At 30.9% G+C, this 23,983-nt stretch overlaps 2 protein-coding genes across 4 annotated transcripts; one reads left to right on the forward strand and one right to left on the reverse strand.

The window, feature by feature from the left end:
* Nucleotides 1-3,246: 3,246 nt before the first annotated feature.
* Nucleotides 3,247-6,614, forward strand: LOC107426938 (LIM domain-containing protein WLIM1). The gene is made up of 5 exons (XM_016037258.4): nt 3,247-3,521; nt 4,798-4,894; nt 5,368-5,414; nt 5,508-5,591; nt 6,244-6,614. The coding sequence occupies exons 1-5, from the start codon at nt 3,384-3,386 to the stop codon at nt 6,478-6,480; spliced, it is 603 nt and encodes a 200-aa protein (XP_015892744.1). The 5' UTR covers nt 3,247-3,383; the 3' UTR covers nt 6,481-6,614.
* A 2,621-nt stretch (nt 6,615-9,235) lies between these two features.
* LOC107426931 (uncharacterized) lies at nt 9,236-22,588 on the reverse strand. 3 transcript variants are annotated; one of them, XM_048480377.2, is made up of 18 exons: nt 22,180-22,588; nt 21,518-21,580; nt 20,608-20,701; nt 20,285-20,393; nt 20,165-20,203; nt 19,405-19,488; nt 19,227-19,288; nt 16,416-16,518; nt 16,016-16,156; nt 15,006-15,071; nt 14,830-14,886; nt 14,469-14,732; nt 13,602-13,685; nt 13,307-13,417; nt 11,918-11,988; nt 10,410-10,631; nt 10,134-10,227; nt 9,236-9,980 (listed from the first exon to the last, which is right to left on the reverse strand). In XM_048480377.2, the coding sequence occupies exons 2-18, from the start codon at nt 21,576-21,578 to the stop codon at nt 9,681-9,683; spliced, it is 1,962 nt and encodes a 653-aa protein (XP_048336334.2). In that variant the 5' UTR covers nt 21,579-21,580; nt 22,180-22,588; the 3' UTR covers nt 9,236-9,680. The 3 variants fall into 3 exon arrangements, with proteins under 3 accessions (XP_048336334.2, XP_048336335.2, XP_048336333.2); XM_048480378.2 differs by having other exon boundaries at nt 15,003-15,071; nt 20,285-20,388; nt 22,180-22,587; XM_048480376.2 differs by having other exon boundaries at nt 15,003-15,071; nt 22,180-22,586.
* Nucleotides 22,589-23,983: the final 1,395 nt, after the last annotated feature.

The following is a 23,983-nucleotide window of genomic DNA, read 5'->3' on the forward strand; positions in this document are numbered from 1 at the left end:
AGATGCAGGTAATGTAATATGCAATTGAGATTATTTTATGTTTGTATGCAAATCATATATATTTTTTTAATATTTTTATAATATTTGCTTCTGTTTGCCATTGGGTGTCATTCCAAAACCAAATAGTAGCAATGACTCTGGATAGCAGCAACAAAAAGGATTGATGGTGCATTGAGTGGAATTAGTGGATGGACTTGAAAGCTTTAGACAATGATGAAAGTAACTCTTTTTGTTTTGTTTTTTATTTCTTAATAATCATCATATTATTAAACTAATAATGTATTAGTTTAATTTATTTTGGTGTCATTTGTGATTGTAGGCTTTGTAACAGTGGCAGTAAAGGATTTGGTAGTGTTAATTGTAAGCTTCTTATATTTTTTCCTATTGTTTTTTTTATGTTTACTATCAATGTATTACTATTTCTCTTAAGTCATTTGTAACACTTGCTTATTAGTTGCTTTCATAGTAGTTGACATTTTTTTTTTTTTTTTTGATTTCTGTCTCTCTGGGAACAAATGGGGATGTGGAATTGTTATTTTGATGGAACTAGTTTTGTGTCTTCGTTTCATACTGCGCTGGATAGTTTTTGAAAAATTTTAAACCTTTAAAATAATTGAAAAGCAAAACTACTGAAGGTAATTTTTAATTGGATATTGGACAGGCAAAAAATTATAGTTTCAAAAATAAACCTAGCCCGATTAGCTGAAAGTATGCCCAAAATTATAGGCCTCAAGATAATTTCAGGCCTCCTAATTCGAAAACAAGCCTAAAATCAGAGGCCCAAATATAAGCCCAAAGCTGAACCAAACCAACCCTCTTATTCGGTTAAATGTCCGGTTTTCCACTGCTCCACGGGTCAGTTTGGATTAGTTTCTATGGGTAACCGAATGATCGGTTCGTTTAGAATTTTCGGATGGATCCGATCCAAACCGAACCGTATCCACCCCTAGTGTGAGGTTTTGAAAGAAAAAATTACAATACTAAATTATTAATATCTTAGATACTATACTGTGCCATACGTTGAGATATCTTTATATTATATTTTATTATTTTTTTAGTTCGTTCCTTTACATTTAGGCAGTTAGTAAACAATTTTTGCATATCACTTCTTTGTTTTCGTATTCCATGGTAGTAAAAGTATTTTTATCTTTTTGTGTTTATCTTTATTTTTTTAACCATTCTTATTATTGTATAACCTAAATTTATAATTTCTTTTAGAAGGCTCTAACTAAATTATGGATATGCAATAGTGGCCATAGTTATGTGATGTGCAGTAATGGCTTGTAGTATGACTAGCTTTGTTAATTATAGTTGGAGGATATGCACTATTTTGTATCTATCTATATGTTGGAGTATTATATTTTTAATTGTATGTGTTTGGTTGTCCATAATTTTATTGAGGTTATATTGGACTATTCTTAAAAATAACTCAATGGAACTTTCCTAAATAGGATCATCCTAAGTTCATAAATAATTTTTTAGAACAGGTCCTATCATTAATAATAATAATAATAATAGCAGCAGCAGTAGCAGTAATAGAAGAAGAAGAAGAGAGAAACATAGTATTATACCATGCATTCATGTCGTGCACTCTTTAAATTTGCTAAAAGTTGAAGAATTATAAGGCATTACAGATACGAAATAGTTAACAAGAAGATGGTTATTGGTTAGCAATTAACCCATTTTGTTTCTGTTTTATTGGATTCAATATTAGAATTTTTTTTTTTTTTTCAAAACAGATTATTTGTAATCGCATCAAATAGATAATTTGCAAAATAATAAAATTAGAATATCTGTATTGGAGAATTATTACGCTCAATGTACCAAAGTGAATTTAATATCTTTCCCTGATAATGCTACCATTTTGATAGCGGGCCAATTCATCATGCGCACACCAAATTGTAAAAAATTGAGATTCATCGATGTAGAAAAATTAATTAGTTTGTATTATTTACATAAAAGAAAGAAATTATTCGTGCATATAAGAAAGTGAGAAACCAGGAGGAATCCAGTTAGGTCCTTCATGATGAAATTTTGCTAATTGGAAGCTTCAGGTCCACCACCTTCGGAAAAGAGAAAAACATCTTTATGAACTACACGAGATAACAAACAGTCATTCACCCCAAAATAAATAAATAAAGAGAAGATAACTAACAGTTTATGCATAATTATGGATTTCACTTTTTTAACTCTTTTGCTGATGAGCGAATGTGATGATGATCTTTATACATTCCTTTTAAGCATTAATTTGTAAAAACTGCCCAAAATTAGAAATCAAGGTTCAAATCCAATCATCGCTAAGGCAAAATAAAAAAGGTGGAAAAAATGAAAAACAATTAATTAAACATAATTATTAAGGCTTGCAAATTAATATAATCAATATATGTTATAATCATGCTCCAACTTCTATTGTTCCACAACCATTTGTTGATTCTTCATAACAACACTTAACTCCTCTTTTGGAGGAGAAATAAAAAGAAAGGGTGTGAGGAGCGATTGTGCAGCCAGAGTTAAAATGCATGTTACAAAAATATGAAAATGATAATAATAATAATAACAATAATTTTGTGAAGGGGTAAATATGCATTTTGACCTCATTAATTACCTTTTTTTTTTCTTTTTTCTTTTTTCTTTTTCTTTTTGTACTTTGCCGGCCCCTAAACTACAAAACTCCTAAAATTGTCTTATACACTATTTTTTTTTTGGTTAGTTTAATTTAATCATACAATTTTTCTAATTAATTTGACAAAATTAGTAAAGTACACCATTCAAAAATAAAATAAAATAGAGCACGACAAGATCAATGTATGATTAATTTTATAGAATTTATCTACCATAATACATTATTCAAACTAATAGTCTGACAAAAAAATAATAGATTGTGACACAATGCTAATGATTTTGATGTTTTTTTTTTCTTTTTTCTTTTTTTGGCAAGAAATACTTTTGTAGCTTAAGGGCAAATGCCAAAGAAAGAAAAAAAAAAAAATAGTATAATATAGATTAACGGGTAAAATGTGTTTACCCATTTTGTGACTGAAAGAAAAGTAATACCAAACAGAAAATAAGGAGACGAAAAAGAGAGAGATTTTTATTTTTTATTTTTATTTTTGTAAAAGAAAGAGAATAGTTAGGGTAAAAGGATATGTGTATGGTATGGAACATGTTGCTTTAAATTCGGACAATATGATTGCTAAATAGCCACAGCCATGAATTAATTTTATTATGCCCGGAATTCACTGCAGCCCATGCTATTCATCCTCAACCTGTTGGTGTTTTTTTAACCTCTCCACATTAAAGAGTGGATATGTTAAGGATTTGAGCTTTGTGAGGATCTTTGAGGGCTTGTTGGTTGGTGTGGCTGATTGGCTTAATAGGAAGCGATGGCCAGCTTTGCAGGAACCTCACAGAAGTGTACGGCCTGCACCAAGACGGTGTACCTGGTTGATAAGCTCACCGCCGATTCCAGGATTTACCACAAGGCCTGCTTCCGATGCCATCACTGCCGGAATACCCTCAAGGTTTATTTCCATTATTTAATTTGCTTCTTCTCTACCCTCATTTTCTTAATTTCTATCATTTAATTGTATATTTGTAGCAATTATAGATTTTTTTTTTTCACTTTTTTTTCAATGAAAGTTGATCCGGTCTCTCTTTTGCATGGGTCATGGCTTTTTATCCCCGTTTCATGGGCATGCATGTTAAAGTATATATTTACAGTTTTTTTATTATGCAGATATTTATAAGTTAGATATATTTCACACAACATGTTATAGTTTGATATGTTTTTCAAGCAATATGGTGGCAAATCCATATCAGGCTTCTGAAGCCCGTGTACAAAAAGGGTTTTTTTTTTAATTTTAATTTTTAATTTTTTAATTTTTAATTTTTTATGCTTATACCATAGGCTCTGGACAGAAGAAAAAAAATGTATATAGGAAAATTTTACAATATAGATATCCTCATTTATTAAAATATGAATACCGTATATTTGCAATCAAATTAAGTGGGAAAGTTCTGATGCCATGTAATCTCTCGAAATTATACAGTATGTGGATATTCACATCTTGATGTCCATGTATTTGTTTTTGAATTACTTGTGGTTAGAATACCATATAATTTATTGGGATTATATGTAGTTAAAATTTTTGACTATATATAATTTGGTGATAAATACACAATATTAGCGTAGTAGAATTTTTTTATATTCATATTATTTAGACCTATTGGTACTATTTCCAATATTTATCAATATTTTTTGACTAAATGTTTTTAGTCATAATAAATGTTGTTATCATATTGTGGCTAATAATCTCACGATTAAAATTTTTTAACTACAGTATACTGTGGCTAAAAGCATTTGTAGCTAGTGTAATTAAAACTCGTTGTTGTAGTAAAAAATTATTTGTTTTGGCCAAAAATCATTTTAGCTACAATAATTCATCATGACTCACTAATGCTTATTTTTTTCAGTGATATAACAAGCCTCTTATCGTGTCAAATTCCTACACAGATGAATTTATTTGGGTTTCTTTAATTGAGTTGGACCTACCTTTGAAAATTAAATCTAAATGATTAATTCTTTAAGTTGTATAACATTATCAAGTCCAATCTGAAAGTATAATTGCATGTAAGCATGGGTAATTAGGATGTCCAAAGTATGGAATTAATTAGCATAAATCTACCTATATGGCTGGCTATATCCATTGTAGTTGCAATTTAAAATCTGTTTCTGGATTGGAAATTAACCAGTGATTATACTAATTAAATTCAGAAAATTGTTTTCTCCATTTGCAGCTCAGCAACTACTGCTCCTTCGAGGGGGTCCTCTACTGCAGACCTCACTATGATCAACTCTTCAAGCGAACTGGCAGCTTAGACAAGAGCTTTGAAGGTAGACTTTAACAATTTGGAAGAATCTCTTTGATCCCTTAAAATTTGCTAAAACAACATCTAGCCCCAGCACTTAATTGATGTCATAAAATTTCACTTATCAACTAAATTGACTCATAAAAAAATCTGTTTTGCCTTTATACGGGTGGAAAATAAATAGCCAATTAATATATATATATTTTTTTCATATTACAATTACAAAATGTAATCAAGTAACATATAAAATGAAAACTAATACTATAATCTTCAAATATTTTATTAATTAATATTTTGTCATTTTTTATTGTGGGTTACTTACTAAATGAAGTATAAAAAAAAATCCGTATAAAATGCAAGCCAATGTTCATTTATTATTAAGGACAATATGAAATTTGTTTAATTATTTTTACATTTCAAAATTCCATTCGCTATTAAATGAGTTATATACATTTTTAGATTAACCCATTTGGCTTTTCTTGTTTAATCCTCTTTCAGGGACTCCCAAAATCTTGAAACCAGAAAGAACAACAGAAACGAGTGAGGTAATTGATGGTTAATATATTTAGATTTTAATTTTCTCCTGTCCTAATTTATTGATGAAATATATTAACTTGACGTATTGTATTTAATCACAGAATGCAAAGTCAATCTCTAGCTTCTTTGCGGGAACCAGGGAAAAGTGTGTGGGGTGTAATAAGACCGTTTATCCAATAGAGAAGGTAACAAATTAATTAACCATACACTAAAGAATTATACATATAAAAATAAATAATTCCTCAAATATGCATATACATATTTGATCTTCTAAGAATTATCATCTCTTATCCTACAATAAGAGACATTATATTATATGGGAGTGTTTGTTAGTGCTTTTAAAACTTCAATAAATGCTTCTAAAAAAACATTTATACTTATATTTGGCAAATAAATAAGTATTAACGGTGCTTTTAAGAGATTAATATTTCTTTTAAATAAGTTGCTCAAGTTGGAAAAAAAATAAATAAATAAACATTCAATATATTAATTAAAAAAATATCATAAATAAATTTAAATGTATATTATATTGTATATAATAAAAAATTCTACCACTAATTTTATAAAATACTTATTAATGTAAATTCTACACCAAAAAAAAAAAAAATAGTGCTTATAGAAAAAGTATTTCCAAACACGCCTAACAACTTTCTAAAGTTAATATATCATCAATATTTATTTATTTATTTTTTTTTATAGTTTTAAATTTATCGATGGGATATAACTCGTACCACTTATTACGTTATTATGTTGTCTATTATAGAAAGGAAAATAGTTCCTGCTGTTATGCATTTATACTTCATAATAACAAAGGTGTTAATTTTAATGCTTTTGAAGGTAACCGTTAATGGAACTCCATACCATAAGAGTTGCTTCAAATGCACACATGGAGGTTGCACCATAAGTCCATCAAGTTACATTGCTCATGAAGGAAAGCTCTACTGCAAGCATCATCACATTCAACTATTCAAGGAAAAAGGGAATTACAGCCAGCTTGAGACCACAATTGATCATCAAAACAGGAATTCCTTCACTGAACAAATCACTACCGTGGAAATTGTTGCTGAATCATAATAACTGCCATTAAAATTTTTTTTCCTTAACCTATATTTATGGTATACGTTGCTTTTGTGCATGGTAAAGAAAAGATCTTTTAATGTGTATAGCTATATTTTTGGTGTCAATCTGATGTATTTTGGGGTCCCTAATTTATTGCTGTTGGATGAGCTTGATGAAATTCATATGTCTAAACATTTGCTTAAGAATGAAAGGGTATTTTTTTTTTTTTAATTATTAAGCGAATTCATCATTTTTTTTCATAACAACAAAAAATCTGTTTGGACGAGGAAACAAAAATTAAAAAAAGAAGAAGAAGAGGAAGATGATGATGATGACTAGAATAGCAGTCATGGAAAGAACCACAATTTTCAATCTATTGTGTTCGTAGTATGAGAGGAAAGATTATATGTTTTATTTCCTTTAGTTTCAAATTATTATTTGATCAAAAATATTAGAAGAAGATTATATGATAATCATACTAATACTGTCATCTGTTTAATTTTTCCATGTGAGAAAAACAAATATTAGAAGAGGATTATATGATAGAAATTCTTTTTGCAATTCAAAATAAACTCTATACAGTATCATAAAATTTTAAAAGATCAAAATATCCTTATTTATATATTTATTTTTATTCTTTCTTCCTCCTCACCTTGCCCATCCACCGTTTCAAGCTCTGCTAGAATTACCAGTCCCAGTTTTCGCTGCTTCGATTCTACAAACTCTTTCCCTGATATAATTCCCAATCACAAGCGTTACTTCTTCTCCAACTCGATTTTCAATTCCACTCCCAGAGAAAATTCCAAAGCTAGCATGGGAATTTCCATCAATTCCAAGCCTAACGTCGTTGCCGGTCCTGCTGGCTACGTTCTCGAAGATATTCCTCACCTATCTGATTACATCCTTGATCTTCCTGCAATTTCTCTCTCTCTCTCTCTCTTAATGGTTCGTTTGGTTGCCGAGAAACTCTATGGAAAGAAAGGAAAGTGAATTCTTAAAATTTATATATGCTCTACTGACTTTCAGTTGGTTTCTTATTTTGCCATGGAGAGATCTCGTCAACCAACGGAAGAGCAGGTGAAAATGGAAGATTGAGATATGTCAAATGAAAGGGAAAAGTGAATCTACGATTACAGGAAATAACTGAAGGCACGTGATACCATAACCAATAAGGGTGTTATAGGAATTTAAAAATTATGGAACTGTTTAAAGTATTTTCTGCAGTGCATCTAGCATTTTCCTAATCATACTAATACTGTTAGCTAAGCGTAACCGCCATTTTTGGGAAAATTTTTTAATACTGCTGGAGTAGGAAATGCTCAAAACTCCTTTTCTATGACATCTGTTTAATTATTCCACGTAAAAAAATATTGCTAACGGCAAAAAAGTCACCCAGTGAGCTTCTTTTTGGGTTACGTTCTTTTTTGATCTTTTTCTGAGGGTGGGGGGAAAATAAAAGAAACCAAAAGCAAAATAAAATTCAAAGATGAAAAAACATACCCGTCAAAAATCATGCCTCTTCCTCTTCTACAGTATTGAACAACATTTGTAAAAAATAATATTTTTAAATTGAATTTCGGGATAATTGTCAAAAATTATTGGTGTCTCTTTCTACATAAATAATGTTTTTGGTTCCTCTTTACTCTCATATTGAATAACTAATTTAATTTGAAAAAGAAATTTATATATAATACAATTATTATTATCATTATTATTATTTTGAGTTGTAGCCTTATTATTATTCAAATGCCTTTTTATTTTTAACTTACTAAAAGTATACTGCTTGCAAAAATGAATGATTTTACCATATTTAGTCAAATATGGTTTAGAAAGTACAAAAAGGACAATTGAAATCCATGGCTAATCTATTTGCATAAAGATCAGAACTATAAGTTACATCCCAAAAAGAAATACAAGAAACTATAGAGAAATGAAAAAAACCCACAAAATTAACAATTGGAAAAGTCCTGTTATTAAAAAAAATTAGATAAGAGAATTAAGAATATGATACCTAAATGAAATAATCGTGGAAGAAGAGGTGAAGCAGATTGGCTGAGACATTATTGTTCACGGAATACAATTTGACGATCTTATAGTAAAAGAGAACGAGAAAGAGAAAGAGTAGGATTTAATTACGACCGAATTCACAGTTTCTTACAGTGAGAGAAGCAATAGCTACTACAGCAATTTTTAACTTTATGGCCTGGACATCTCTGATGGTGTTCATTTAGATAAAAAAAATAAGTATAAGCAGAGAGAAAGAGAAAGAGATGGGGATGAAGAATGAAAGAGAGAGAGAGAGAGATGGGGTTGAACGGCAATGAAAGAGAAAACAAAAAGAAAATGAAAAAATAATTAAATGGAGACAGGAGCTTCGAAGCGAAACAATGGAGTGAAGAAACCGAGCAAATTTTTTGCATTTACAAAGCTTTCTGACGTGGAAAATTGAACAGGTGTCATAAATATAAAAGAAAGAGTTTTGAACACTTCCTACTCCGGGAGTATTAGAAAATTTTCCCCACTTTTGAAGCTATTAGGTTTGAGAGATTGGAAGGGAGGGTAATTCCATTCACTTTTCCTCTATCCTCTCTAATCCCTTCCCCGCCAAAGAAACTGCCAAAACAATTTTACAAATTCCATGGGACTAGGTAATATTGAATTTGGGATTATTCACTTGGTAAAATAAAATAAATGGCATTTGCTGCCATTCACAAGCCACATATGACACAGGTGATATACCATCTGCTAAAGATATTAAAACCAAAGAACCTTGAAAAGGCTATGAAAAAAGCTCAGATTCTATGCCAACAAAATAATCTCAACCCAAACTAAAACCACTGTACATTACATGAGCAGCTGAGAAATACTTTTTGCTTTTGTTTTTCAGGGATTGAATACAGACAGACTTCTTCCACCCAAAACACCATCCTTACAATATAAATTGTACAACATAATATGTGCTCCAACCTTCCAGACACCCTTCATTACATGCACTCTTTATGTTCACCTTCCTCATGCTGCCTATGTTTCAATATTCTTCAAACTGAATCGCCTTTCAATCCCGCCCCTCAGACCCTTTTACAGTCAATTACTAGAAAGTTAACAAACATGTTTGGCATCAAAACCATCGTGGAGGAGCCTTTTAGAACTACCTCCAGAAAGTTACCAATCATGCTTGAAATCACTGACTACCTTGATAGACATCTGCACCCATGTCAGGTATTGCTTTTCATTGGGTACTCCTTCAATATATGTGCTGCAAGTATCAAAAGCTCCACCATCTCAAACCCTGCAGCAGATACAGAATCAATCTTCTCACTGCTGGCGTTCCCATAGCTATCACCCGACTCATTGCTGATATTTTCACCATCAAATCCAATTTCTGCCTCCGCTGACCAACTAATTGGTAGGGAGCTGCCAAGTGCAGTCTTCACAAGTTTTGCCTCATTTATAATCTCATCAAGACTTTCTGACATGACAATACCTGTACTTTGGGAAGTCACCGATTCTTTGGCCTACAGAGTAGATACATAGCAGAAACAGTTATGACACTCCTTTAACACTTTATGGAAAACAAATAGAATACCATTTCTAAAAGGGGATAGAAAGGGAAAACTTCCTTGTTTTTGGAGAATCAATAGCACGTCACAAAGGTATGAAAGACTGACCTTCAAAAGAGACAGACGGAGCCTGTGAATTGAAGTAATCAGATGCTCCATACTTTCCATGCTCTCCTTGAGGCTTGCATTTTCAATTTTCATTCTAGAAAAGGAAATGAAAAAACAAACCAACAGAAATAAGCAAAACAGCAGAAGAAAAGGCATGTTCTAAGGACGCACATCTTCTATTAGGTCAGTGGACTTATTAAGAGGGAATTTGCATCCGAAAAACCCATCAACAGGATAAGAATAATGCAACTCAAATTACATGAATTGTTGACAAACCTTGCAAAATCAATGCTATTGAATCTCTTGCTAGAGAAATTCCCTTCTCCATCCATGTGGACCTCAGCTTCGTTTCCCCTGAAGTCTAGGGTTCCAACCCAACGTTTCAAATTTGCTTTCTTCAGCAGGTTCCTTAACCTTCCGTCTCTTTCTTGAGTATCAGGTTTCTTATCCCCAATTTCAGCCGATAAACTTTCTTTATCCACACAACCACCAAGTTTTCTGCATCAATATATCAAACTGTAGTTAGCAAATGCTTTCAAGACGTCATTAATCATAATAAGAAACAACTAAAAGCTAAAAGCCTAAAAAATTTTCAAAAACGAAAACATAAAAAAGAAATAGAGATCAACTAACTAGCTTACTGATAAATTCAAATTCTTACTGATAAATTCAAATTTTCCACTGAAAACCTTTACCACATGAATGAATATAGGGAGAATTTCCACTTTCACCCAATGAACCATAGAAAAAGGGCATTGCCAATGGATAGAAGTGAAATGGAGGGAATCAAGCAACAGGAGGATAATGCCATGTCATAGTCGATACCAACAGAAAGGATTTTTACTTGCTCATCTCCATAACTAAAATAGAATTTCATACTATGACAAGTTTCGTACATGGATTAATTGATCCAATATTTTGCAGGTATATAAATGACATTAACTTTCAAAGATTTAATACATGCATATGATCACAAACACACACCCCCACACAAAGAACTGCTAAGTTTTTGCTTCAAAGGATATATTCGAATGTAAAATTCAAGCATTTATGAAATTCAAAGATTGAAAGCTTTTCAGTAGTTATTTAAATAACTGGCCCAAGAACATGTAGAACAGAGGGAAGCCTAATATTCAAATGTGATTTGATAAAGAAATGCAGTACAAGAAAGGGTGGAATAAAAAATTTTAAACATGTAAAAGCAATAAGTAGTGCTAACAGTGTAAATTATGTAGTCTATTAATAGCTTCAATAGTTATTGAAAGCCTTTGGTGAAATGAATTGCAAGCACTTCAGAAAGACAAAATAAGAATAAATGAGGCTCGGTCAAACTAGTACATATGGGTTGACCAATGCACTGTTAAAGAAAGCAAGTTGAAAGACAAAAGTTCCAATCAGGAAAACAGGTAAATTCAGAAAATTCTATAAACTCTCAAATCTGACACTATAAGAAACTTCGGTACATTAACAATCACAAAATTTCTAGCAGCCTAACATTAACTGCCTCATAAAATTTGTCATTTTCACGTTTAGATGCTAGAGCTACCAGATACTATCAAAAACTTTAGGTTGCGAGGCCAACCAACACGCTAGTAGGCACATAGGAATGTCTCTAATTAGTTGCTAATTTACCCAAATCTAATAGAGAAGCAGCCAGAAATAAAATAATTACAACGTTTATTTTTGGATAAATTTTTACTAGTCACAATTGAATAATGAAGGCAGTTATAAAAATAAGTGTGTAAATTATAGTCAAACTTCTGCGAAGAAAGAAGAAACCTTACTCTTTAAGCAGTCGGTATTCCTGTTTTAAGTGTGCCAACTCCATTAGAGCTCTTACTTTTTCATTAGTAACCTGAAAGAATAAACTTAATATAGTCAATAAATATTCAGTCATTATTGGGCCCTAGTAATGTCTGGAAAAAAGGATAACCAGATTATTTCACAGATGACCAAAGAATATAGACAACTAATGGCATGGGATACTAGAATCTAAGGAATGAGAGCCAGTGCAATTACTCCACATATCCATGTTGCAAGTAATGCATCAATATTACTAGAATTACTTACTAATTTGAAATTCTCTAGCATAAGTAATCAAATTTGCAATTATTTTTACACACAAAATTCAATACAAGTTTACAACATGAACATGTACAACTGAACATATTACTAGAATTACTTACTAATTTGGAATTCTCTAGCGTAAGTAATCAAATTTGCAATTATTTTTACACATAAAATTCAATACAAGTTTACAATGCGAACATATACAACCGAACCTAACATGTCATACTTCCAAGCAATTTAATGACTTCCATAAAATGTTCAAATTGAGAGAGAAAGAGAAGAAGCATAATGCTGGGAGTTTTACAATAATAGACATAAGAAGGAAAATATATTTTTCTCCTTCATTCAACAACTGGATTTCCTATCATGGTTCTAAGTTCTAACAAATTCGCCATTTATTTTCATCTTAAAAGTTCAAATTTTGAGAGAGAGAGAGAGAGAGAGAGAGAGAAGAAGAAGCATAATGCTGGGAGTTTTACAATAATAAACATAAAAAGGAAAATATATTTTACTCCTTCGTTCAGCAACTGGATTTCCTATCATGGTTCTAAGTTCTAACAAATTTGCCATTTATTTTCATCTTACACTGAAGAAATAGAAAAGAGATAAGGACAATTGGATCTATGTAGATAAACTATCCAATGACCAGCCTTTATGCTTGTGTAGTTCAAAAGCCTTTGATGGATCCACAGCTTATTTACTTATTTTGTCGTTATTTAGAAATCCCAAATTTCCGTTTTTATCCAAACAAAACATACAAGTTAAAGTTACTGTTACTTCTATTTTCATAATAATTCTATTGGGTCATTTTTAAATGTGTTTGCTCATCTTTTATTTACATACATAGCAACACCCAGAATGGAACCACATAATTTGTTCTTTGTTATTCAAACAAAATAAAAGAAGTAAAAGTTTCTGATTATTGTTTTCATAATAATGGGTCTTCTTTAAATGTGTTTGCCCATCTTATGTCTGCTTAAACTATCAACCACAATGAAACCACATAAATTCATAATCTCAACAAAATATTTTGCAGAAATTTTGAAAGATAATGTTAAAATTTTGAAATTAAATGCTAGGAACAAATACTTTACAGAAACTACCTGAAGTAAATTTCTCTGGAGCTCCTCTATTTTTTTCTGGAGAGCTGCATTCACATTTCTGTCCAGTAAATATCTTTCCTCCTGCTGTGATAAAAGCAATAATGTTGCAACCTAAAAAAACAAAGTTCCATAACTGAGTGTAAACAATGTACAATGCCCACAAATCATAAGCATGCAGCAAACAATGAAATTAAATATATTAATCAAATCCATAATAGGACATGATTAAATAAAATAAAAATAAAAAAAGGTTAAGAATTAAAAAGAAAAGGAAAAAAAGAAAAAAGAAAAAAACCTTCTCTTGCAATGCCTGTGCAAGGGCATCAGAAGCATCAGCCTTCACATGAGCCATAATGTCTGATAATCCAGCGCTATTCCTCTGCATTCAATGACATACTGGTAAAATTCATAAATTCGCCTGCATAGGAACCTAAAGGATAGACAATTATATCAACACTTAAAAAATTCTAAAACAGGTACAGATCATACCATTGTAGCACCATTATTCCATCAGAAATTAAATTAAAATTAGATAGTAAACAAATACCAATTCCAAGATGAAGTAAAATGTTACAGAAAAGGAAGAGAATTGTAACTTAACATGTTATCCCCCCTCAATTGTAACTTAACTTTTTATTCCCCCCTCTCCCACCCCAACAACGGCCCCAAGGTATTTTAATTGTTCTATGAATGTGATGTTGTTCATATCAAACCACATAAAAGGAAAAAATAGAAGGAAAGTAAATGGGCAAAACAATCTTCCTCACAGATATAACAGATCATTTGGTTCATCAATCATTACATATCATTTAAGTGCTGCCCCTTTTACATCATTCATTTTGTGTTGCTGCTTCTTCTACAGAAACATAACAGGCATAAAGAAATAATTTGTGTTAAATGACTACTCCAGCTACCTGATCCAGAGGCACCTTACATGTCCATGCAATCTACATAACACTACAGCATTTTAAGACAAACAGAAGCGGAAAACATATGGTACAAAAACAACATTAACAGCCTCCCCTTTTTTCTGGTAAAAGCAGCCTCTCCTACTTATTCCAAGGTGTCAACAAACTAATAGATCAAGAAAAAGCAATGAAATAAGAAGGAAAGAAAGCTACGAAAACAAGAAAGTATGCATTGGATTCGGCAGTGAACAGACCTCAGAAAGTAAGTCATGACCCACATCAGTATTTATATGAACATCTCGGCATTCATATTCATCTTGGTTTACTTCTTTTGGAGTAGACCCCAAATCTTGAGCTCTGCTTATATCAAATTGCCTAATCTTTTCGTCTATGCAACCAATAATGGATTTGATATGGGTCATTCCATCACCAAGTAAATTCATTATGTCAACTTTATGACGAGAATGGTAATTGCGTAATCCCGCAATCTCTTTCCTTATCATTTCATCTGCAAGTATCTGCAATTTTTTTAAATAAGAAACAAAACTTTATTAAAAAATAAAAAAAAGAACAATTAGATTTGCAATCAATTTAACATTCGACACAAATACTTACTCTCTTCTTTTCCAATTCAAGAACTCTCCTCTTTAAATGATTTTCTATTTCCAAACCCTATAAGCCACAAGAAAATTAGGTTTTAAAGTATAGAAAATACAATTCTTCAAGACTTACAAAATAAATAAATAAAAAATAAAATAGCCTGAGTATGGAGAAACTAAGATTCATACCACCAGCAGCTTATTCTGAAGTTTATCTATAGAGTTCCTCAGTGTCTGCAGCTCTTCTTCTAAGGCACTCTGTCTGAAGACAAGTTACTTGATTTCATCCAGAAAATAAAATCTTAAACTAAAGAAAATTAATATCTTTTGACCCAAAATTAGGCAAACTGTTTCAGCATGCCACTTTTTGACAACTTACATCACTCGACATTATATGCACAATTTGCAGGATCAGCAAGTTCAAGTTGAATGTAGAAATTTACATCTCAATATAGATACTAGATCTCAATGCTATACTAAGCTAATTTTTTCTTGCATGCGCATGGAAACTTTTTTTACCTTTACACCCAAATTGAGTAAACAGATTATCAATTTATCTTTCTGACAAGATAAAATAATCATCATGAGGCGGAGTTTAATACTATAAACAAATATTGGTTAATTAGCCTCTCAAACAGCAGAACTAACATTCTTATGACACATCCAACATTGTTATAAGACCTGATTAATTAAAACATGGAAAGTATTCCACATCTCTCATCATAGAAAAGAAGATGACAAGAACTAGAAATGAGAAAAACCAAGTCCAGATAAAATAAATAAATAAAATAAGAATAAGATACTGACTAGAACTTTGAAACAATTCGGATGACATAAAGAAAATTAACAAAAACTGCAAGGGGAATACAGAAATTAGCATTTCCAAAAAGAGAGGTCGCATGTAGAAGCAATAAAAAACTGATTTTTAATGGAGAATACTACATGATAAAAATACTAACAAACTCCTAAACATTTTTCATCAGGTCCCTTTAAATGAATTTGTGCGCTAGAGGGAGTCACATACATCGGAAAAGAAAAGGAAAACAAGATAAGAAGATTTAATTATCATGTCTATACTTTAACTACATTATATAGTATAGTAATATTTTACCTTGAAAACAGAAGACGACGACCTCAAAAACAATGATAATTATGGACCATAAGCTGCAGCAATCCCAAAATTAAGGGTTATGAAAACTTACAATATATTTAGCTGTTGATGCATCATTGTAACTCCATGTTTCCATAGGATCATCCAAAAGAATTGCGCATTTATCATCCCAACTTACATCCCCATATACCTCAAGGGAATGCCGTTTGATCTCATAAAACTTGTTAATAACCTGTCATGAGATATCACCTTAAGAAGTGAAAACAAGAAAAGTAAAAGAAGGGGGAATGCTACACAATGCAATCCAAAAAATAAATAAATAAATAAAACAATTTGAGGAATGGAAATTACATATGAACCAATTTTTTGGATCAACATACCAATTCCTAGTATGCAATGCTATTTTAACTCAGGTAACTACCAAAAAGATTTATACTCTCAAATATCAATGCTACATGTTATACCTACAGAAAGAGAACCAGAATTATCACCTTCTTGAAAGTCTCATTTTGCTCCTCTTCCATCGTTAAATCAACCTGTAGTTTCTCAGTATATTTCTTCTGTTCAATGCAGTCCGCTGAGAGCTCTTCTATCCTGCATTATCAATAACATGTACATCTACATTTAATAACTTTCTATCAAACTCAAACAAAATTGACCATCCAGAAGATTAATTTCAAACCACAATATACAATGAAAAAGCATTTCCACAAATAAAAAGTAAAAAATCCAGAATACGGATAGGCCACAAAATGAATCCATATGGGCAGTGCACTGATAACATTGGACAACTCTTATTTCAAGAAATGAGCAGGCTTCAGTTTTTTATGAAAGGACAAATTTAGAACTCAATCCCTATGCAACAGCAAGCAAATGTTTCCCTGAAAGGCATGCAGAGAGAATAAATTGAGAAAATTATCTATTCCTAAGAGTATCTACTATCAAGCCGTTGGATTCCCAACAGTGCAGCGGCTAATAGGCTACAACTAAACAATGATAAAGCACCAACCCGAATTTCCAACCTTTCAAGTCATCCACAGAAGAAACTGAAAAATGCCTTACTATTGAATGGAATGCTTCTTAATTATTGTTTCTTGCATTTCATAGTCCTATTGTTTTAAACAAACAACTCACTGAATTAACAGGAAGGTCACGAATATTGATCAAATAACAAATCATAGAAAACAAGCAGGGAAAACTAAAGAAATTAACAGCAATCCAAGAATCAATAAAAGCATAAAATTACAGTAGATGTGGTTTGCTTCTGACAAAGTGAGAGCCAAAGTAAATATCAAAAGGACAAAATGCCTCTGTGATATTCCAAGTCGAATAGACGATAGACTTTAAAAGAAATTTCTCCATCAAAGGTATGTAAACAATTTGTCATTCTTTATGATACAAGTTCTAGCCTTCCACCTACTAATACCTAGTCGGAAGAGAATGACTCAATACAGTATGAACTGTGTCTAAGGACATATTTTTATTGTCTGGAGCTTCTTGTTGTTTCCTTAGGAGTTTAAAGGACGCCTTTAAAGGCTTCAAATGACGCTCCTAACTCTTAACTCCTTGAACAATGAAGGACGCATTTGAGTGCCACACCCATGGCTCACTTCACTCTCTTTCAAGCTTATACTTCTAAGTTCTACGCTAGTTCTTAACAAGTTTCAGATATAGAAAGGAATGTATCTGAACAAGTGAATAAAAAATTTAGCAAATGACTATCAAGATTGTCCACACTATAAATACCTTTTCAATTACTACACTAAAGGAAGAGGAGAAACAAATGAAAAATGAAATGACACATAGGAATTGACCCCTGCTAAGAATACCATTTCCAACATATATAGAACAATACTACTAGACAAATGGATAGATAGATAGATAGATAGATATGTATGTGTATATAAATATATATATATAGAGAGAGAGGGAGAGAGAGAGGGAGGGAGAAAAAATGAAAAAAAAAAGAGCGTAAACTTATTCTTTTTCTTTTAATGTACTTTACAACTTTGTCAATCTCGAGTTTTATGATGTGAACCACGTGCAACGTGAATGAAGATGATTCTTGTATAGTTTCAGAAGTTTAATTGTAAAGACATAGGAGTTTAGAGTTAGATCAATTTCCAAGTTGATTCTTCAATTTAAGAGTAATATGAGCTTATACGTGCAGAAGCAAATGTGGAATACATAAGATTCCAGTGCAGATTTTATCAATAACTTATATCAAATATAGATGTTTACAGGAATTCTTAGGATTTGGAAATCTTCTCTTGAATGTCAAGTTATCAGACACAATGTTGTTATATTTATTGAGTCCTATTCCTAACAATATGAATAGGTAATAGTAGCAGTTACAAAATATGTTTCCGCTTTAAGATATTCAAGATCTAGACAATGGAATATCCACTGCTCTGAATGAAACAGAAGAGAACTAGTATGCTTGCTCTCCCTCCATCTCTGTGCGTTCATCACAGGTCACCATTGAAGAGAAAATTGAAGAGATATTCTCTTTTACTGCATATCATTGACTGAATGGTAGTACATTATATAGACAACTAAGATTACATAAAAGGAAACCATTCTAAATTAGCTATTCACATAACTAATTACTAAACACCAGCAATCATAATATTTCTGAAACTAATCAAGGAAATTAAATATATACAGAATGTCTCAACATTTTGACAACTTTTTTTGCCTTAGAACTGTCCTGATCTATTAATTTCCCTTTTCTTAAAAATTAAAACCTAAAAACTTTACATTTATCCTCCATTTTAGCTTGCATCAAGCCCTAAAACAACCTCAATTTTTGTATGTTCGGCTGTCCTTGATTTCTAGCAACCAGTTCTCTTCAAGTAAATTTGACGTATGCATTTAAACCTTATGCTTTTACACTGTTAACCCTAAACCTATTCTTTAATCATCCAGACATCAACCCCAATTGTTTCCAACCCTAAAGCTCACCAGACATCAGTTTAGGCAGGTTTCCTGCATTAACTAAAGATAATTAAACGATACAGAAGAAGAAATGGGTGTTCTACAAAAGCAGTTAATTCCATATTTATATAATTATATCAACTTCACTCTGACAGTGTGTAGTCACTACCATTACTCCTTTCTGGGATCCCACTGATTATTTAACAATCATCAAATTTAGTCAAAATATAATACCATTGATAAATTGACAAGTGCCTACAAAATCTATTGATTAACTCAAGTAGTATCCAAAGTAATGTTTTCTAATGTTTACTCACGTTAATCCACGGATAGGAAAAGCATATGGAAAGTTCAAATACTCATACCTCCTCTGTAGATCATTGAATTTTCGTGACATGAACTCCTCTTTCTCCTTTGCCTTTTCAGCCTGTTACAAGCCATGTCACATATTCAACATGTTATTTTTCAAATATTTAAAAAAAAAATGCACAGAAGAAATTTCTTATGAAGCACCATCAATCTGAAAACAATTGATAACACAACCTCCATTATTGCATTATCCCGTTCAGCAAAAGCAGCAGCTACACAGCCTTGAAAAAATTTAACCTGCTTCTCTGCTTCCTTATTCTAGGAAAATCAAATCAAACAATAAGACCCTTCTATCAATTGTGAATATATAATTTGCATTGATTATCACATACCAAAAATAAAAATTTTCTTCACAAAAATAAAATAAAATAAAATAATACATATATATATATATATTAAAATATATTAAACCTTCCAAATCAACTTTTCCTCCATATCATCTTCAACTGACTACGTGTATGTTTAAATGTTTTTAAATATAGTCCACACTCAGCTTTATCATAACCGTCTCTTACACTAAGCCAATACCACGCTGAAATGAGATAACCACAGAAATCTTTTCATCACTATCTTCCTCAAGGCAACATGAGAATTATCAAGCTCAACCCCAACCAATCTAGAAAAAGCATAACCAAACCACCTCTACAACAACCCCACCCCCACAAAAAGATAATATATAAAAATGAACACATATAGGACAAAATTTCATCAAAATACTCTAAATGTTTCTGACAGACAGTTAAAATTGGAATATAACTTCCGGGGTTGAAATTGTTTAGTTATTATTATTATTTTTTTTTTGCATTTAGTTGCCCAACTTTGATAATACCCAATAAAAATAATTTTTGGCTAATAAAGGTTGTATAAGATTCTAAACGCAAACATAAGCATCCAGAAGAAGAGAGAAAAAGAGGAACAGTGAAGAGAGGAAAACCTTTACAACTTCTGCATTGTGAAGATCAGCGAGCTGGCTCTGAAAACAGGAAAGCAAACCTATAAGCTTGTTAAAAGGGTTACAGCTACTACTGGAAAAACTAAAGGTTAAAAATCTCACTTTTATTCTGTAAGCTTCTGAAAGCTCCTCTTGAAGATTCAAACTCTCTCTTGAGCAAGCAGATAGCTTCTTTTTTAAGTTCTCAATCTCTTGTTCCAAGCCAGCTGTCCTAATAGGGAATTATTTTTGATGCAACAACATATTTACTTATTTCTTAATAATAGCAAACCAACGGTGCCCCCTCTCCCAACCAAGCCAAAAAACCAAAAACAAACATTAAAAAAAAAAAAAAAAAAAAAAAAAAAAAAAAAAGGGGATGGAAGGACACCGCATAGCGTAAGGGACAAATGTAATTGCAAGGACAGCAAAGAAACTAATAATACCTTTGAAAATGCATTTTAGTAGCCACAAGTAGGTAGCTAGGTCCAGCTTGCTGCAGACACAACTGTTCAATGTCTTTGCGTAATTCATCACGCTCTACAAAATTTTAGAAGCCATATGTGATCTCATATGGTTAAACATATCTCACACTTGAACATATCTAAGGGTGAAGAACTCATTGTTAGCACTATGCATAAAAAAAAAATCTATTTGATGCACATTTAAGTTACCCTTTCCGCTTGTTGAAATTCTCCACTAATCACTGATAGTAAGAAATAACTTTTGCAGTTTGAGTAAATTTTCTAAGATTACCATGTTCCTTTAACAATTCAATTTTATTTTTATTGAAAGGTGGCAAGATCACTTAACCTTACAAGGCTCATATAAGCAAAAGACTTCCAAACTTTAGCAATTGGTTTGAAAAATGAAAAAATCTCCATTTTCATATACTTTTAAAACCACCTTAACATAAGCCACCCAAATACATGATAGAAAATATAGGATTTATCATGTTCTCCCTGATTCTAACCATCACTTCAATAAATGCATTATAAGATTGCTTACGAAACTCCACTTTTCCTATATTCCTTTATCAGCACTGTTACACGAACAGCAATCCTTGATGCACTCAAGAGTCAAGCCTAGCAAGTTTATAAATGCCTTAACAGCGCACTCTCCCTAAGTAATATTGAAAATTATTGTGCTTTTTAAAGTAATTGAATAACCCATCAAGTGAACATTAAAAAACTTGCTGAATTAGAAAAATTTTCGTTTATATACATTATACAATAATCAGATCAGTAAAAATCCAATTCCTTCTTCACAAACAAAAAACACATACAAACACGCAGCCATTACACAGAAAATGAAGTTCAGGACATGATTAACGGAACACCGGAAACAATTACACACCTTGTTCCAGCTGTTGGATGCGAACCATCAAGGACGCGTTATCGTTTAAGTTCTCATCCATTTCTGCAAATAAATAAATAAATAAAAATTAAAAGCACAATAATGAATCACAATCAAACACAGAACCGCAAGAACAACAAGATACATGATGAATAATAATCACGGCAAGATTATTAGTGAACTGACTCCAGTATATTCAACAATTTTGTTCAAACAAAACTAAGCACTTCGTAGTTTTATGCTCTACCACTTCCTTTGAGTTCAGGATTAAATTAAAGAAAAAAAAAATCAAAGTAAAATAAAATACAAATAGACTTGAAAATAATTTTAAAGGAAAAAAAAAAAACACAAAGTTAAAGATAATAAACTGGAACTTAAGCTCTTTCTTTAGGAAGACCATAAAATTAAGGGAAAATTTTTTCCAAGAAAAATAAAAATTATTCAACCTTCAATCTTCATAAACTATACACCATAGAAACTCGAGTCCGTTCTCTCAAATCCTCAAAAAAGAAAAAAATAATAACAAATAAAAATAACAAAACAAAAAACAAAGACAATAACGTTTTTGTATATATAAGCGTACAGAAAGTATAATCAAGAACAAAGCGAGAAAAAAATTAATAATAATAAAGCATGAAAATTGAATTGCAATCATTGTGTACCTGAAAATTAAGCGAAAATCAACTAGTCTGCTCGATCAGATGATGAAGTAACTCAGAGAAAGAAGAGAAATTCAGAATTCATTTGCGTTTATGAGAGGGAAGGAAAAGCCACATACGACGACCAGACATCCCTCATCGAACGACGACGTTTTCTCTCTCTAATCTATTTTTCTGTTTCTCTTTCTCTGCAACTGCAGAAAATTGCTTTCCTTTTGGGTTGGAATTTAAACAGTGGATTAGCAGCAAAACAGCAACAGAATGAAATGGTGGATTTCCTCTCTGTTTGTGAAATTCCTTTTTCCCGTACTCTCAACGCATTTCATTTACCAGTCTATTAAGGAAGCAAGCTAATCATTTATTTTATTTTTTTAATTGAGAATTAAATAAAGCAATGGGCCCCCATCAAGTATCTGAAAATGCACATCCTTCGGAAGGATTCCTTCCTCGTTGTCGCCGTGTTGTTTGTGCCTACGGATACTATGTTGGGGATTTTTTTTTTTCCTTTTTTCTTTAATTAGAAAATTTGAGATATTATCTTTCTTTTCTTTTTTATTTTTAATCAAATTTGCGATATTATCTGTCATCTCTTTGATCATGAAACATACTTCGTTAATGAGTTTCATATTAATATATCAGCAAAAATTTTTAAAAAATAAATTAATATTATTTAATAAAGTCATATAATAAGCTGCTAAATCGAATTAACTCCAAAAAAAGAAAATGGTTATTATTTAATATTATTTTTGTTGAATTTTGAAGAAATATGGACTGGCACTCTATAATTGCCAGATAAATGTGAATCAACTGTTCTAGCATATTTTTTGTTACTATATTACTTGATAATAATAATGATGATGATTGGATGAAAATTTATGGGACAATTATCATTTTGAGTAAAATCCAAACTAAATTGTAGAAAAAATAACGTAAACTATTTGTAGATAAGACCTTTAAATAAATAAATAAAATAAAATTCAATGCAAGTCAATAAAAATATTTGAAATATTATTTTTAAGTAAATATTATATTTTGGGCAAATAAAATTGTAAACAAATTGATGTATGTGGCATTATTGATATGTTATTAGCTTTTACATAGTTATTATAAATATATTTTTTGAGGGAATATAAATTTTGAACATACACATGCAAATTAAATTTATGTTATCGATCTAACATTCATCTGCCCTCCTAATTGAGTTTAACCTCCAAGTGGACCTTGTCAAATAAGATGTAGCCAATTTTTGTGAGAAACAAATTATCCACTTCCTTTATTTATTTATTATTATTATTATTATTTTTGTAGTCAGAAGTGAGTTTTTATTCGGGAAACTGTATATTTCTGCTAACAAGATAGTTTTATTCAAGATTTCAAATATTTAAAATTTTTATTGAAAGTTTTTTGAAATTTTTATTTTTTTAAAAGGTTGAAATTTAGATTTCAAATGAAAATTGATAAAATTTTCATAATATCTATTAAAATTTTTAAAATTTCATTAAAATTTTCATAAAAATTTTTGTCAAAATATGTACATCAAATTCTTAATAATTTAATTAAAAAATCTCTAATATCCATTTAAATTTTAAAAATTTTCATTTAAATTTTTGAAATTTTAATGGAGATTTTGAAAATATTTATAATTTTTTTTTTATGTTTTTATAAAAAAATTCATAAATACTATTGATGTTTAGTAAATTATTTTACCAAATTAATTTTAATGATTTTTTTTACCTTTTAATTATCTTTCAAATATTTAATTATATAAATAAAACAAAATGAATCAAATAGAATAACATTGATAGAC

The sequence above is a fragment of the Ziziphus jujuba genome, chromosome 9 (genome assembly GCF_031755915.1).
Source record: "Ziziphus jujuba cultivar Dongzao chromosome 9, ASM3175591v1".
Taxonomy (NCBI): domain Eukaryota; kingdom Viridiplantae; phylum Streptophyta; class Magnoliopsida; order Rosales; family Rhamnaceae; genus Ziziphus; species Ziziphus jujuba.

Coding starts and splice junctions, on each gene's coding strand:
- LOC107426938 (XM_016037258.4), top strand. CDS start 3,384: ATGGCCAGCTTTGCAGGAACCTCACAGAAGTGTACGGCCTGCACCAAG. Junction 4,895..5,367: donor CTTAGACAAGAGCTTTGAAG/GTAGACTTTAAC, acceptor ATCCTCTTTCAG/GGACTCCCAAAATCTTGAAA. Junction 5,415..5,507: donor GAACAACAGAAACGAGTGAG/GTAATTGATGGT, acceptor ATTTAATCACAG/AATGCAAAGTCAATCTCTAG.
- LOC107426931 (XM_048480376.2), bottom strand. CDS start 21,578: ATGGATGAGAACTTAAACGATAACGCGTCCTTGATGGTTCGCATCCAA. Junction 19,489..20,164: donor ACAATGCAGAAGTTGTAAAG/GTTTTCCTCTCT, acceptor TGATTTTCCTAG/AATAAGGAAGCAGAGAAGCA. Junction 13,686..14,468: donor GTCATGACTTACTTTCTGAG/GTCTGTTCACTG, acceptor CATTGAATGCAG/AGGAATAGCGCTGGATTATC.